Raw genomic sequence first — 18,559 nt, 5'->3', positions numbered from 1 at the left:
TAACCATACAACACATAAGGTTACATACTTACATAGGACCTCTATATTTAATATCAAAAATTTGCCTCCTAAAGCACTAAATTGCAAATGACTGTATGGGAAAGGCAATACAAAAGTTACTAATGGTTGCCTATATCTATTTGAAGTCATATTGCATCGGTGCTACAATTTTATAGGCCAGTTTTTAATAAGCTATATTAAAGGTTATGTTTTAAAAAAAGATTTGTTCCTACAGTGACCTTTCTAAAGCACTAAATTGTCCAAACATCAGATTCCCTACTAAGATCATATCAGTTAAAATAAAAAAATAAAAAATCAAATGTAAATTTCCAAATGCTTATTATTTTTGCTATTTTCACATAAAAGAAATTTTAAAAAAGTAAATACAGTATAGGTGGTAACAAAAATATAAATACTCTAAGCTTACACAATGATAACCTGCTGCAAACATGGCGAGCTCTATAAAACCATTGAACAGGTGAGGGGAGAAGGAAGAAGATTTCCCACACGGCAGTGCTTGTCCCTTACAGTAAATGCCGGCAATCGCATTTCTCATTCTTATGGCAAAGTTGTTTTTTCCCTGTGGTGTTGCCCGTTTGCTAGGCACCATAGATACAAGTCTTCCGCAGTTATTAGGCATCAGGTAATTGCTGTAGTGCTCAGCTGGTTCACACATGCTGGGTGGTCCCAAACAGAAACCTCCACAGAAACCCACTGGGCAGCAGCACTTGTACGGACTGCTCTTCTATGATACATCTAACACCTTTCCGAGCCGCATGTAAACTTCTGAGACATTTACAAATCATATTGATAAGTGTATTTAATATAATGTAAATCTGGAAACATTTTGTGTTATCAGACAACTTCTTTAATTTGACACATGTAACATTCACTGGCGACACAACTAAGAGGGCCCGCTAACACCTAGGGTACAATTAGTGATATCTATGGATGATGGATGGGGGAGTGAAAAACTAAATGAACCTCCATTACTGTACTGGGAAATCATAATATATACATGTGACATCATTATAATTAGTTTCTTTTGATGGTGTGATGTCACAGTGTACACAGTGAAATTTTTGCTTGTGCATTGCTCCTGTGCTATAATATCATAGTAGAAATGAATCCCAGTACTGTCATTACTCTGTTTATTATCCCTCTACTGTGTCATCACTTTTTGTATTATCCCTGTATTCTGACAACATTGTTTATATTATCTCTATGTACTATGACATCGTTGTGTGTAATATCATTGTATTATGGCATCTATGTGCATTATCCCTGTACTGTGACATCACTATGTGTATTATCCCTGTACTGTGACATCACTATGTGTATTATCCCTGTACTGTGACATCACTATGTGTATTATCCCTGTACTGTGACATCACTATGTGTATTATCCCTGTACTGTGACATCACTATGTGTATTAACCCTGTACTGTGACATCACTATGTGTATTATCCCTGTACAGTGACATCACTATGTGTATTATCCCTGTACTGTGACATCACTGTGTATTATCCCTGTACTGTGATATCACTATGTGTATTATCCCTGTACTGTGATATCACTATGTGTATTATCCCTGTACTGTGACATCACTATGTGTATTATCCCTGTACTGTGACATCACTATGTGTATTATCCCTGTACTGTGACATCACTGTGTATTATCCCTGTACTGTGATATCACTATGTGCATTATCCCTGTACTGTGACATCACTATGTGCATTATTCCTGTACTGTGACATCACTATGTGTATTATCCCTATACTGTGACATCACTATGTGTATTATCCCTGTACTGTGACATCACTGTGTATTATCTCTGTACTGTGACATCACTGTGTGTATTATCCCTGTACTGTGACATGACTACGTGTATTATCCCTGTACTGTGATATCACTATGTGCATTATCCCTGTACTGTGACATCACTATGTGTATTATCCCTGTACTGTGACATCACTATGTGTATTATCCCTGTACTGTGACATCACTGTGTATATTATCCCTGTACTGTGACATCACTGTGTGTATTATCCCTGTACTGTGACATCACTATGTGTATTATCCCTGTACTGTGACATCACTGTGTGTATTATCCCTGTACTGTGACATCACTATGTGTATTATCCCTGTACTGTGACATCACTGTGTATTATCCCTGTACTGTGACATCACTGTGTATTATCCCTGTACGGTGTCATCACTATGTGTATTATCCCTGTACTGTGACATCACTATGTGTATTATCCCTGTACTGTGACATCACTATGTGCATTATCCCTGTACTGTGACATCACTGTATTATCCCTGTACTGTGACATCACTATGTGCATTATCCCTGTACTGTGACATCACTGTGTATTATCCCTGTACTGTGACATCATTATGTACATTATCCCTATACTGTGACATCACTATGTGCATTATCCCTGTACAGTGACATCACTATGTGCATTATCCCTGTACTGTGACATCACTGTGTGCATTATCCCTGTACTGTGACATCACTATGTGCATTATCCCTGTACTGTGACATCACTATGTGCATTATCCCTGTACTGTGACATCATTATGTACATTATCCCTATACTGTGACATCACTATGTGCATTATCCCTGTACAGTGACATCACTATGTGTATTATCCCTGTACTGTGACATCACTATGTGTATTATCCCTGTACAGTGACATCACTATATGTATTATCCCTGTACTGTGACATCACTATGTGTATTATCCCTGTACTGTGACATCACTGTGTGTATTATCCCTGTACTGTGACATGACTATGTGTATTATCCCTGTACTGTGATATCACTATGTGCATTATCCCTGTACTGTGACATCACTATGTGCATTATCCCTGTACTGTGACATCATTATGTACATTATCCCTATACTGTGACATCACTATGTGCATTATCCCTGTACAGTGACATCACTATGTGTATTATCCCTGTACTGTGACATCACTATGTGTATTATCCCTGTACAGTGACATCACTATATGTATTATCCCTGTACTGTGACATCACTATGTGTATTATCCCTGTACTGTGACATCACTGTGTGTATTATCCCTGTACTGTGACATGACTATGTGTATTATCCCTGTACTGTGATATCACTATGTGCATTATCCCTGTACTGTGACATCACTATGTGTATTATCCCTGTACTGTGACATCACTATGTGTATTATCCCTGTACTGTGACATCACTGTGTATATTATCCCTGTACTGTGACATCACTGTGTGTATTATCCCTGTACTGTGACATGACTATGTGTATTATCCCTGTACTGTGACATCACTGTGTGTATTATCCCTGTACTGTGACATGACTATGTGTATTATCCCTGTACTGTGACATCACTATGTGTATTATCCCTGTACTGTGATATCACTATGTGCATTATCCCTGTACTGTGTCATCACTATGTGTATTATCCCTGTACTGTGACATCACTATGTGTATTATCCCTGTACTGTGACATCACTATGTGCATTATCCCTGTACTGTGACATCACTGTATTATCCCTGTACTGTGACATCACTATGTGCATTATCCCTGTACTGTGACATCACTATGTGCATTATCCCTGTACTGTGACATCACTATGTGCATTATCCCTGTACAGTGACATCACTATGTGCATTATCCCTGTACTGTGACATCACTGTGTGTATTATCCCTGTACTGTGACATCACTATGTGCATTATCCCTGTACTGTGACATCACTATGTGCATTATCCCTGTACTGTGACATCACTATGTGCATTATCCCTGTACTGTGACATCACTATGTGCATTATCCCTGTACTGTGACATCATTATGTACATTATCCCTATACTGTGACATCACTATGTGCATTATCCCTGTACTGTGACATCACTATGTGTATTATCCCTGTACAGTGACATCACTATGTGTATTATCCCTGTACTGTGACATCACTATGTGTATTATCCCTGTACTGTGACATCACTATGTGCATTATCCCTGTACTGTGACATCACTATGTGTATTATCCCTGTACTGTGACATCACTGTGTGCATTATCCCTGTACTGTGACATCACTGTGTACATTATCCCTGTACTGTGACATCACTATGTGTATTATCCCTGTACAGTGACATCACTATGTGTATTATCCCTGTACTGTGACATCACTATGTGTATTATCCCTGTACTGTGACATCACTATGTGCATTATCCCTGTACTGTGACATCACTATGTGTATTATCCCTGTACTGTGACATCACTATGTGCATTATCCCTGTACTGTGACATCACTGTGTGCATTATCCCTGTACTGTGACATCACTGTGTGTATTATCCCTGTACTGTGACATCACTATGTGCATTATCCCTGTACTGTGACATCACTATGTGTATTATCCCTGTACTGTGACATCACTATGTGCATTATCCCTGTACTGTGACATCACTGTGTGCATTATCCCTGTACTGTGACATCACTGTGTGTATTATCCCTGTACTGTGACATCACTATGTGTATTATCCCTGTACAGTGACATCACTATGTGTATTATCCCTGTACTGTGACATCACTATGTGCATTATCCTTGTACTGTATATGGTATATCCCATAGATTCTGTCTTTCACCCTCCCATGTAATTGAGTTAATAATTCTGTGTTTATTCCTAGTCATAGCATAACTGTGCTGCCATCACATAGAAACATTTACTAAAAAAATTTTGTATTTTCTGGAATTACATTAAAACATCATTTATAGCAGTAAGACTGGAAGATGGGTTGTTTAGTGGATGAAAAATCTACAGCCGTTTTCTTCCAGTTTAACTCGCATTCAATGTTTGCTTCAGCAAATGAAAAGTTTTTTATTTGGCTGTTCCTACTGTACAAAATAACTGGAGCATAAATACTAATCCCATCCGAGATGACACATCTGTCCTATTGTACATTAAGCAAACAAAGCTTCTGAAAAACAATGTACAACAAAAGGAAGCAGTTCATGTAGTGAGTGTAGGTTTCCACATAATGATTGTAATGATGACGTACAATGGGAAGGAAATGACAACCAGGTATGCCGTGTAACTCTCTCTGCCGTGAGGTTTTATACGTACAAATTATATTGAGGAAAACGAAAGTGTAAAAAATCGACACAAAAAATATCGAACATTTTTCTGCATTTCAAGTGACAGATGGATCTCAATAAGCAACTGTGATAAAGAAGTCTTTCCTGAGCTCGCAGATGGGGAGGAATCGCACATGCAACTTTTCATGGAATCAGGACTGGATCCAAACAGAAGGAAAAATATAAAGCCGGGTTCACACAGGAGTTTTTTGGACCGGATTTTGACGTGGTGGCCGCATACAGTACACCCGCATCCAGTCGCAGCACTCCATTCCGTATTAGGCCCAAATGAATGGGCGTAGTCGGGAGGGAGTGTCGCGAGGCGGACGTCTGCAGCTGATTCAGCCGCGGAATCTGCCTGAAGAAAGGGCATGTCGCTTCTTTTTTCCGGGAGCAGGAACAAACCACTCGCAGAAAAAGGAAATGACCAGCTCCCATTGATTTCAATGGGAGGCAGTTTTTTGAGCTGGACTATGACGTGGATTCCACGCCAAAATCCAGCCCAAAAAACCCTGTCTGAACCCGGCTTAAGGCTTCCTGCACACATAGTTTTTCTGCAGCATGCTTGTGGGAATGTGCAGATAATGGCAGATGAGGTTTCAAGGAGATAAATCTGAGGTTATATATTTTGGGTCAAAAAATACACATGGTAGTTACACCCGAAATGGATCACCATAAAAATAAATTTGAGTGTACAGTGGAAATGGATTTGGGTGTAATTGGTGATAATAAACTAAATTATAGAATGCAATGGCAACAAGATATTGTGTTGTATAAGGAACGGCATATCTTCTAGAGAGGAAAGTTTTATTTTACTCCTCTATGAAGCACTAGTGCAATTGCAATTCCACTGCTTATCTAGTTTTGGGCATCAGTTCATAAAAAAAGATGTCACAGAGCTGGACAGGGTTCAGAGAAGGGCAACCAAATTAATATGCAAAATGGAAGATCTCATGTATGAAGATAGGCTACCAAATATACATTTATTAAGTCTAGAGAGGAGAAGGCTGAGGGAGATGATATCTTCATATAAATATGTAAATTGTCACTATAAAATACAATGCAAAATATTATTTGTTCCACGGACCACAGAAAATGGGGTTACTTCTTATATATTTAAAGGAAGTGCAATTTCCTCACAAAGTTTGTAAGCGTTACTTTACTGTCCGAATCTAAAATTATGGAACACGCTCCTGTGGGAATTGGTAATGGTGGAAATGTGCGAGTGTGAAAAAAGATAGATACTGTCCTTGTAAACCACAATATGTACGGCTACTGGTATAACGGCAGCAGAGGTCAGAAAAGGATTGTTTTCTAGTTTATGTTGAACTGGGTCTCTGCCATTAACAGACTGGTTTTTGTCTTCCTCTGGATCAATTTCTAGGTATAAGACGGTTTGTATAAAATAGTTAAACTTTTTCAAGCCGCTAGTTTTGTAACCATGACATATAAGACCAGAAAAAAATGTGACAATAAAGCATCTTCAGTTAACACTTGTGAGCTCCATTTGGAGGTGAAGAAACACATGAAAAATGTTAATAAAAAACTGCAAAAAAATGTTTTGCAGAAACCTGCATTTTGTGTTGGAGCTTTTGCTGCTGTTCTTTGAGACAATGCTAGGTGTGGTTTCAAAAGGAATGGAAAATATAAAGGAAACATTAAGGCTGCGTTCACACGGAGTTGTTTGGCTCAGGAAGAATGAGCATCTCGCTTCTTTTTTCTGGGAGTCGGAAGAAACTCCTGAGCAGCTCCCATTGATTTCAATGGGAGCCGTCTTTTTGCTCAGGATTTTGAGGCGGATACGGCCTCAAAATCCTGACCAAAAAAACTCTGTGTGAACTTACCCTTATACTTCTCAATATTGCTAAAGCCAATCCTGGATTTGGCTCAAAAACAAAGCCAATTCTGCAATAAAATACACAGCTTTTCTGCAACATGTGGTCTTAGGCTAAACAATAGACTTGCCTCAAACACTGCACCAAAAATTGCTACAAAAATTGCATGTGTGATTCAGTATGGAATAAGTAACATTTGCAAACAGTGGGGAAAACGTATTAAGACTGGCATATTGTATTCCAGCCTTAATAAGTGGGCCGACTGGTGCGTTGAACCAGAAATTTATGAAGAGTTTCTGGTCTCTTCATAAATCTGTCAGATGTCCCAGCGTCAGAATGGAAACCTTTGCCAAGTAGGAACTAGTGTAGATTTCCATTCTAAGGCTAAGGCCCCACAATGTGGAGACAATGCATTTTTTGACTCAAAGTCAGGAGTGGATTCAACAAAAGGGAAAGGTCTAAGAGCTTCCTTTATATTTTCCATTCCTTTTCAAGCCACTCCTGACTTTGGCTCAAAAAAAGCGAAGCGAAACGTGCAACAAAGCACACTGCATTTCTGCAACCAGCCAACCTAACTCAAAGCAGACAACTGGTGAGACCTATAATAAAGCAGTTGGGTTGAAACGCCTCCGCCTTGGCCTGCCATGTAAGGTGAGATCGGGGCTTGTGGTGCACATTTGGTACGGGAAAGGGCATTGCACGAAATGTGCACCTCAATATCATCTCTCTATGCCAGTTTTTGGCTTTTTCCCTATAGGTATAATAGATGCAGAAAGTCCACAGAGGAAACCTCTGCAGACTTTCTGTGAAATGCGCTGTGGGACAAACCGCAATGCGTTGCCGCCAAAATTTTTTTCCCACTGCGCTTTTTTGCTGTGGCCCACTATATGGAGCCTAAGCTTAATGTAGGTTTAAAATCTGAAGCATGTCAATTACTATTGAAAGTCTTGCGTGTAGATTTTTATAAAACCACACAGGGTTCGGAGAGCAACCTGCAGGTGAGTCGTGGTAAAAACCCACCATATTACAGGTGTTCAGGCCATAGTGGCTTGTACTGTGTGACCCTGGCTTATAAGACAAATAAAAGAAGATGTTCATCATAACCAAAACATTCTTCTGTTGGAATCATCTTCATTTTCACCAATCCCAATGACAACCCCAATAACAGTATAGGGAGTTGTTATAAGAGGTTGTCCAACCTACACTAAACAATATTATAGAGATGTATACAATATTAACCAGTATTCTTTTTTGTATTATTATGTGGGAAAAATGATTTGCAGAGCAATATTAAACATGTTACCAGCTGAGCACACTTTTCCTCTTCTCCTTTCCGTTCTTTCTTTTCATTTTTCTTTCTGAATATTTCCTGGAGCTGGAGAAGACATAAAACATATGATACGCCAGTTAAACAACTTCATGCTGTAAAATTAAAATCTTATGACCCCACTTTTTTTGTTGCAGATTTTGCAGTGTTTTTTGAGCCACAGCCAAGAAAGGATTGAGAAGAAGGTAGAAGTAGAAGAACTTACTATATATTTCCCTTTCCTTTTGTAGCCATTCTTGGCATTGGCTAACAAAAATCCGCAACTAAATCTGCAACGCAAAAAGTTGCGTTTCCACAATGTGAGGCCTCAAACAAGTTGAGAGCCTGAACAATGGTGACACAGTGCTGATGCAATTTTGCCCTATTTGCAGCTCTTTGACATGCTGAATAAGATCTCCCAGTCTCCTGTGCTAGACATCTCAGAGGTTTCATATGGGACTGCTCCAAAAGATGCTGCAAGTCATCGATCGTGTCCGGGGGAGTCGGCATGGGGACCCCCCCGAATGGAATACCAAATACAATTGCAAGCGCTGTGCAGTAAAAGCACACAGATCCCCATACACTATAATGGGGTCCGTGTGCTTGCCACCAGATCTCTGCAGGGATCATGCGGACAGGAAAGTAGTGCACAATCTACTTTCCTGTCTGCATGATTTCAGCGGGCAGCACGCAGCAAGCACACGGACCCCATTATAGTCTATGAGGTCATTGTGCTTTTACTGCACAACGCTTGCAATTGCGTTTGGTATTCCATTCAGGGGGATCCCCATGCAGACTCCCCTGGACGGAATACCAACGCAGATGTGAACGAGGGGTTACTCTGACATGAGGGCATTCAAGCCTTATTAGGCTAGGGCCCCACATTGCAGAAACGCAGCTTTTTCTGTTGCAGATTTTGCTGCGGTTTTTTGAGCCAAAGTAAAAAATGACTACAAAAGGAATGGGAAATATATGGGAAGCTCTTATACTTCTCCTTTCAACTCAATCCACTCCTGGCTTTGGCTCAAAAAACTGCAGCAAAATATGCAACAAAAAAGCTGCGTTTCCGCAATGTGGGGCCTTAGCCTTACAGAATATTTGGGGCCTCTTTAGGGCTCGTTCACACGGAGTTAACGCGGCACACAATGTGCCGCATGTACGGGAAGTTTGCGCCACAATTGTGACGGTGCTAACGCGACTGCAAACATGCACCGTCAAAATCGCGGCGCAAACGTCCCATACACGCGGCACATTGCATGCCACGTTAACTCCGTGTGAACGAGCCCTTACAGTGAGTGTCCCTGTAGTTTATGTTGAAGCTATCCCAGATGCTGGTGAGTATACTTATTTAATTTCTGTACATTTCTGGTAACATCATGTCCTATGCAATGCAGCTTCTGGCACGTCCTTCACAAATAAATTACGATAAATAAAATAATCCTAATTTTTGGAAAGAAGAATACTGGCATGCTGTACAATGGAAGGGATTCAAAGAAGAACAAAAATGAGAAATGTAGAACATGATGTATACTGATCACCCTGCTTACAAACCCTCTATTCTGCTGAATTCATGCACAACGTCTGTGTAGATGGTGTGACTTGCTTTTAACTACTTATATCCGAGACTCTGCAGTTGGTTGGAATTAGTATTTTGTAGAAAGCCGTGTTAATCTGGGGGAATACTATGCTGAGAACCAGCAACTCAGATATCATCTCTCCACACCGAGTCATTTGTCTGCATAGTACGCACCGAGCATACCTACAGATCTTTTTTCATACTGTCAGCACAATTCAATTAAATGATTAAGATTTTTGTATGTCCGTAAGATTCCTTTGTGGTGCTGTACAAATCATTACTTAATGAATGTGCAACTTTTTGAGGCGGCTTTAATAAACATAAAAATTAGTTAAAAGGAGAAATACAATAACCATAATTATCAAAAAAAAAGAAAATAATCAAACTGTAATTGTGACTCCCTATTTCAAGTCATTTACATTAGGTCATCTGTTAATAAGCTCTAAATTAATAAGTGAAATACAATAAATGCACAAGAAATGTTCTTTTTTGTAATTTGTTAATTTGGCATTTCCCTGTATCGAGCTTCAGCCAAAGGGTGATGTGGGAAAAACCATGGCGGAAACATATTGCGTTTTTTTTTTTTTTTTTTTTTAATGTAGATTGTGAGCCCCATATAGAGTTCACAATGTACATTTTTCCCTATCAGTATGTCTTTTTTGGAATATGGGATGGAAATCCATGCAAACACGGGGAGAACATACAAACTCCTTGCAGATGGTTGTTTTTGCCCTTGGTGGGATTTGAACACCAGGACCCAGTGCTGCAAGGCTGCAGTGCTGACCACTGAGCCACCGTGTGGCCCCAATATTGCGTTTTTTTCCTGCAGTGATTGTCACAGAAAGCCCACAGAGTTTTCCAGGAAAAAGTTGCAGTCAGTTTACCTGTAAAGGTAATGTAGTATTACATATTAGGGCGGGATCTGCCATTCAAGCAACTGCTACCAGGACTTGCTAATAAAGGAACCGATCAATAAATTCAGTGTATATAAATAACAGTGTATATGGTAAAGGGGTGTCCTGGTAATATAATCGCTATCACTTAATAAATTTTCTTGGGTGGAAGCAATGTTACCAGAAATATTTTCTCATTAAAGATCTGTATTTTCTTGTGGGCCCTTATAGGTAGATTTCACCCTACTCCCCCCCCCCCCAACAAAAAAAACCTGTTTTTTATTTAATTTAATTTGTTTGTTTATAGGACATGCTATTAATCATGGTGTTGGTCAAGAGCTGCAGCCTGTTCCCATTCCCTTAAAACATCTGGTCAGCACAGGGTCTGGATATCGGACCACAACTGATCTGATACTGATTACCTGTCCTATGGATAGGTCGTCAGTATCCAACTTTATTGGGTCATGGACAACTCCTTTAAGGGTCCTTTCATGGAGGTCGATGATCGAGGAAACGAATGCTTGTCCAAATGTTCAATCCCCAATGCTCATTGTTGTTAATTGACAGGCTATATCGCCAATCGGCACTCATTATGGATAAGATATCTCCCTATGTATAAGAAGCCGTAACATATGAAAAATGACCATTGAGCCAATAAAAGACATACTTGCATAAGGTTACATCTTTTTTTTTTTTTTTTTGCACTGACGTAAAATTGTGATGGGACTGTCATGTGGAAATGAGCTGGAGAGCTGGCTGTTGGTTTAGCGAGTTTTTCTTGTCTCTCCATTTCTTCTATTATATACAACACACTTCTGGAATCTGATCGCCTCATGCTCAGCTTGTAAAGTGCTGGTTTTAGGAACCTCTCTCTAAATTGCCATCTTCCATGAAAGCCCCAAGAATGTTTCTTTTTCACATTCCTCACGACCGTCATTATCCATCAGTCCCAAACAAATGATCCTTTTATTTTTCTTTTTCAGAGTTCATTTACTGCCACTGAACATTTTTGGATTTGTCAGCTTCCATGTCTGCTTTTTTGCACTGACTCATTCACTTTCTGATCGCTGTCTTTCCCTCTAAACGTCTTGTATTACAGACATCAGGGACAGTGTTCGGTCACTGCTGGGTGACTTAGATGTAGCTAATTTAGTTTCATTCAGACGTGGCCATTGTTGTTTTTTACATACATCTCTTTCATGCATTATCTCTTCAAAGGAGACGATATAAATAACAAGATGACACTCAACTTGGAAGTCTTGCCAACTCTGGTTGATAGTTCGACATCCACATCAATGTAAACCAGAGAGCCAAAGGTTACCAACCTCGGCCTAGAGATTATTCATAAAGCTGGCCACACACAGGTTGATCCTGTTTAGACTACTAGGATTACTTTTCATGTTGGCTGCCTGGGACATAGCTGAACATCTAACCATTTACATGGCAGTGATCCCCTATCATTGTAGAAGTGACCAACTCTTCAAGTTAACATCATTTTTTCTTTTTAACCAGCTACAGATATCACGCTCACAGCAATCCTATACAGAAAGAATCACAAATGTACTATGTAAACAATTTACTGCTGACAGACTCCCTTCAATGATGGAGATGTTAGGATGGCTAACATGCATCCTGAAATTTGTGTTTGGAAAAAAAAGCAATACTCTTAGGAAATGATCTACAATATAGATCATTTTTTTTTCGAAGGCCTCTAACTGCCAACATTCACACCATGTGCACAAAAAAGTGGAGTACCACTAAAAAAAACATGCACAGGATGCTTTCAGCTGTGGGTGCCCATCCCAAAAGGCAATAGGCTCCCGACTTCTCAAGGCTACTGGGCCAAAAGGCATCAAGCAGCCAAGAGCCACTAAGGACAGACTGCCAAAACAGAGAGTCCAATTTGCTCTTTTCCCCTTTGGCTGCCACCACCTAGGGTACTCAAAGCCGATCCCTCATCCAGTTTGTCCCTGGGCTGCCACCTCCTGGGATACTCCTGGATCTCAGACCTTGACTACCTCCACCGAAGCAGAGGAAGGCCTGCTCAACGGAGGGGAGAGCCCATTACAGACTTGCAGCCCCTCCTCTAGACGTCGGTAAGGTCCCAAAAGGGCACCACATCCCTTCATCCCCACAAAAAGACGTGACAGGGTGACAAAAACAAAACGTGACATAGAAAAGACTAAACAAGTGAATAGAGTGCCCGGTAGGGCCTGGTCTATCCGCCGGATCAAAATTTCCCAGCACTGGATAAATCAGGCATAGGGTGTGTGCTCAAAAAGTGTGTATTAGTGCAATAGCAATGTGCCGAAACTCAGTGAGTCCCCCTCAGCCCAGTGAATTAAGGCACCCCAGGGGCCACCCGGCACCCTCAGGACACTGCACTAGAAGACTTCGAGACGCTCCCCGGCCCCCGACCAAGATCCCCAGGAACCAGTCCTGTTGGTCACGTTGCCAGCTCCATGGCCTTCGTCGGCTCCCAAGTGGGTTCCCTGACTCCCACTGGCTTCACCAACTACTAACCACTTCTCCCAGCAACGTGCCTCAAGTGGTTCTCTGCATCATCTCCACAGTTTTCAGTCTAATCCTGCCATTGGGTTGCTACGGACCCTCCAGACAGGATGCACTTACTTCCTGCTTCTGATAAGAAAAGCTACTACACTTGATCTTACCCAAAAGGCCGAAAACTGATAGAACAGGTCATCATTCTACACCTGGAAGAACCTAGTGAGAAGTTGGTCTCCTCTTCTTCTTCATGGTGTAGGATGGCGTTGACCATGCATGCCACAGAAGAACTAGCTCACAGGGACGATGAACAGCTGCAAAGGATCTTGGGACAGGTAGTAGAGGTAGGCCTGCTTGCAATGCTCACCGGTGCTCAGCCACACCCCCAATGCACTTTCGGCTCATTTGTGCATCTATGGAAAATGAAACTCCCATTCTCAAACCACATAAAGGACTGTGATATTTGCACAGGGCACTATAAGCTACTGGGGCTGACAGATACCCTTTCAAAAAAGAAAACCTAGTTCCATCACCATCAGTAAACGTTCCCATTTGGCTGGGATAATAGGACTTTCCTAGATTCCAGGTTCTTTAGTGTGGAAATGTGGCAATGATGTTTCAGCATCTGTTTTACTGTATCTTTTAAGACAAAAGGAACCGTGACGTGGATGTTTATGAACGGAGCCAGTGGCGGATCCAGGGTTTGCGGGGCCCTGGGCAATTGACTTTGGCGGGGCCCTACGTGCAGCGCGCCGCAGCAAATTAGGCCCCGCCCACTTTTATGTTGACTCCACCCATTCTCATTCATTTTTCATGTGATTCCACACAGTATAATCCTCCTACAGTCACCCGTAAATTATATGTCCCCCCTCCATCTCTCCCCATTTTCATATACACCCTTCATCTACCCCTAGTTTCATGTCCCCCCCCATCTCTGTCCCCAGTTTCATGCCATTCTCCCCCTTTATCTGCCCACAGTTTCATGTCCCCCCCGTCTCTGCCTCAGTGTCATGCCGTTCTCCCCCCCTTCATTTGCCCCAGTGTCATGCCATTCTCTCCCCCTTCATTTGCCCCAGTGTCATGCCGTTCTCACCCCTTCATCTGCCCCAGTGTCATGCTGTTCTCCCCCCTCCATCCACCCCAGTGTCATGCTGTTCTCTCCCCCCTTCATTTGCCACAGTGTCATGCTGTTCTCCCCCCCTTCATCTGCCCCAGTGTCATGCCGTTCTCCCCCCCTCCATCTGCCCCAGTGTCATGCTGTTCTCCCCCCCTCCATCTGCCCCAGTGTCATGCTGTTCCCCCCTCCCCTTCATTTGCCCCCCAGTTTCTTTGGGCCCCCTCCATCTCTGTCCCCAGTTTCATGCCGTTCTCTCCCCACCCCCTTCATCTTCCCCAGTGTCATGCCGTTCCCCCCTCCACTTCATTTGCCCCCCCCCCCAGTTTCATGGCCCCCCTTATGTTCCACCTTAATATTTAATACAAAACAAACACTTACACTCACCTTCTATCACTCACCTTCCATCGTTCCCCCGACGCTCCTCTCTCTCACTCCAGTGATACATACGTGATGCAGGAGCTGTGACCTCAGCTCCTGCTTAGCTGCGGCCCGGCTTGCGTGTGTAAGCGTGATGACGTCATCGCGCCTACACACGCAAGCCGGGCCGGAGCTTTAAAGCAGGAGCTGAGCTCACAGCTCCTGCTTTAATCGTGTATATATTCCAGCTCATCGGCGGACGGACGCCGATGAGCTGAAATCGTGACAGGCAAGTGCCGGGGGGCCCCAGAGGCTCTGCGGGCCCCGGCACTTGCCCGACTATGCCGAGGCTGACCAGGACCATTTTGTTAGGGCCGGGCCGCGGGGCCCCGCTAAGCGCGGGGCCCCGGGCGGTTGCCCGGCTCGCCCGGCCCTGGATCCGCCTCAGAACGGAGCCAACCTTACAACGAGTAATGTTTCTCAATCAATAAGTGGGGATAAGAGGAGGGGACGACCTTTGGAGAATACTTCATCAAGAATCTTCTCACTTCTATGTTAAGACTATTTGAGAATTTGTAGTTTAGTAATAGAAATAATTGGAATAATCTTAATAGTAAAAAGTGCTATACGAAAACCCTACCAAGCCTAACATGGATTCCAGTACAGTTTACACCGGCGTAATAATACACAGAGAATGAAAATGATGAGATTCTATGTAAAAAACTCGCCCAAAGAGTGCTATGAATTAGGTAAATATGTTAGAGGAGCTATTTTTGGCCAACTATCCCTTTCATGTAAATCTAGCTGTACAATACGTTGAGTGGTTTAAGGTCAGCTTTGGAAACTCATGGAAACCAGGTATTACTAATGGAGGTGAGGACGTACTGTAACTATCAGGATAGCAGATAAAGAGGCTGCTATGGGAACCAACAACTGAGAACTAGCGTGCAATTTATAATAACTGTAGATGACCATAGAGTACATGAAAAACTGAACTTTACTGGAAAATCATAATACCTGCCTATGACATCATTATAATAACTTTCTTTATATGCTGTGATGTCACAGTGTATACAGTGATCTGTTTATGTGGGCATTATCCCTATGTTAGGATATCATAGTGAGTATTATCCCTGCACTGTGACACTACTCTGTGCATTATCCAGGTACTGTAACATCACTGTTTTACTGTTTTACTATGCCTGTGCTGTGATATCTTTGTGTAATTTCCTGATACTATGAAATCTCATTGTGTGTAATGTCCGTGTACTATGACATCACTGTGCATATTATCCCTGTACTGTGACATTATTTTGTGCATTATCAGGATACTGTGACATCACTGTGTACATTATCCTAAAACTGTGACATCTCTGTGTGCATTATCCCTGTACTGTGAGATAACTGTATTTATTACCGTGTTGTGACATCACTGTGTGCATTATCACTGTACTGTGAGATCACCGTATTTATTACTGTGTTGTGACATCACTGTGTGCACTATCCCTGTACTGTGAGATAACTGTATTTATTACCGTGTTGTGACATCACTGTGTGCATTATCACTGTACTGTGAGATCACCGTATTTATTACTGTGTTGTGACATCACTGTGTGCATTATCCCTGTACTGTGAGATAACTGTATTTATTACTGTGTTGTGACATCACTGTGTGCATTATCCCTGTACTGTGAGATAACTGTATTTATTACCGTGTTGTGACATCACTGTGTGCATTATCACTGTACTGTGAGATAACTGTATTTATTACCGTGTTGTGACATCACTGTGTGCATTATCACTGTACTGTGAGATAACTGTATTTATTACCGTGTTGTGACATCACTGTGTGCATTATCCCTGTACTGTGAGATAACTGTATTTATTACCGTGTTGTGACATCACTGTGTGCATTATCCCTGTACTGTGAGATAACGAGTGATTATGAAGATAATCTTGTTTCCCTTAGTCCTAACAGCGGCACAATGTGGGGTATTTCTGCCCCTGTGTGCTGGTAGGACAGGCGGATATTGAATTAGCCAATCAAATGCGTGGCAGGCCCTATAAGAGGGCACAAGAACCTCCCCTCTGCGTGTAAATACAAAAGTACCTCCATTACATTTATATACAGTTTTATACATAAGATATGATTCCCAGGGTGGGAAATCTTGTGCCGCTGTTAGGACTAAGGGAAACAAGATTATCTTCATAATCACTCGTTCCCTGTCGTCCTCAACAGCGGCACAATGTGGGGATATAGCAAGCAGGTCCCCAAGATGGGTGGGACAAACCCATGACCGAACTTAAACTGGTCTGGGCAAAGGCAGTGGAATCTGCCACTTGGTCCTTCAGGCGGTAATGCCGAATGAAGGTGGATTCAGATGCCCAAGAGGCAGCTGCATATATTTGGTCCACAGACAAAGCACTTCTTTCTGCCCGTGAAGTGGACACTGCCCTGGTTGAATGGGCATGAAGGAAAGATGGAGCCGACAGCCCTTGGGCGGTATAGGCGACTCTAATAGTCTCGGTAACCCACCGGGTTATTGTAGCTTTGGCGGCTTTGGCGCCCTTGTTTTTCCCCGTGTAGCTGACCAACAGGTTTTCAGTCCACCTAAAGTGGCGAGTGCGCTGCAAGTAGATCTGCAGGCATCTAACCACATCCAGCTTGTGCCATCTTTCTTCTTCAGCAGAAGAAGGGAACGGAAAAAATACTGGAAGGGAAATCAGTTGGTTCCTGTTTACAGCAGATGGCACCTTGGGACGAAACCCAGGGAGGAACCTAAGCTGTACATGGTCAGAGAAAAAGGTGGTATATGGCTCCTCAGCGGACAAAGCTTGTAGTTCACTAACGCGTTTGGCAGGTGTGACTGCCAATAGCAGCGCCATTTTGCCGGTTAGCGACTTGAGGGAGACCTCTTCCAGAGGTTCAAATGGCTGGCCACATAGGGCGTTCAGGACCGGAATAAGGTCCCATTGGTGGACAGGGGTGTTTACCACCGGTCTCAGCCTAGTTGCCCCTTTAATAAAGGTGCTCACTAAAGGATCCTGAGACAAACGCCTCCACAGATAGGCGGACAGGGCCGCTACGTGTACCTTGAGTGTGGCCGCAGCAAGACCTCTGTCTAGTCCGTCTTGAAGGAAGTCCAGGATCGCCTCCGTAGGGGGATCGGTGGAGTCCACTTGATGCTGCAGACACCAGGCATTAAAGATGTTACCTATTCGACGGTAGTTCCTGTTAGTCGAATCTGCTCTGGCGCTGGATAGGGTCTTCAAGACGGCTTGTGACAGTCCTCTATTTCTCAATAGGGACTGGTCAACCTCCAGGCTGTCAGGTTGAGTCTCCTCAGATCCTGGCATCTCAGCTCTCCTTGGGTTACCAGGTCTGGGAGTGGGGGAAGCCTCCAATATATGCCCTGACTCATTTGTATGAGCTGAGCAAACCAAGCCCTTTTTGGCCAGAACGGGATTATGGCTATTCCCGAGGCTTGGTCCTGTCTTATTTTTATCAATACCTTCGGTATGATTGGAATTGGAGGGAATATGTAAAACAGCCTGAACCTCCATGGGATGGACAGGGCATCCACCGCCAAGGGATTGTCCTCCTGGTACAGAGAGCAGAAGGTCCCCACCTTGGCGTTGAGTCGGGTAGCCATAAGATCGACCTCCGGGAGACCCCATCTCTGGACGATCTGTTGAAATACGTCTGGATTGAGAGACCATTCTCCTGATACGGTAATACCCTGACTCAGCTGATCCGCTACTATGTTCAGGGAGCCCTTTATGTGAACAGCGGATAACTGGACCAGATTCTTCTCCGCCTAGGCAAA

General features: G+C 42.6%; 1 protein-coding gene across 3 annotated transcripts in view; it reads right to left on the bottom strand.

Moving 5' to 3' along the window:
* MICU3 (mitochondrial calcium uptake family member 3) overlaps positions 1 to 18,559 on the bottom strand; it is a 128,711-nt gene that overhangs the window by 32,039 nt on the left and 78,113 nt on the right. For all 3 annotated transcript variants that reach the window (XM_075258738.1, XM_075258721.1, XM_075258730.1), the window contains exon 7: positions 8,282 to 8,353. In XM_075258738.1, coding sequence (XP_075114839.1) covers positions 8,282 to 8,353 — 72 coding nt within the window. The remainder of the gene's footprint in view (positions 1 to 8,281; positions 8,354 to 18,559) is intronic.

This window comes from Leptodactylus fuscus, chromosome 1 (assembly GCF_031893055.1).
Source record: "Leptodactylus fuscus isolate aLepFus1 chromosome 1, aLepFus1.hap2, whole genome shotgun sequence".
In the NCBI taxonomy this organism is placed as follows: Eukaryota; Metazoa; Chordata; class Amphibia; order Anura; family Leptodactylidae; genus Leptodactylus; species Leptodactylus fuscus.
The sequence above is the reverse complement of the archived record's forward strand: the minus strand, read 5'-3'. Positions and strand labels throughout refer to the sequence as shown.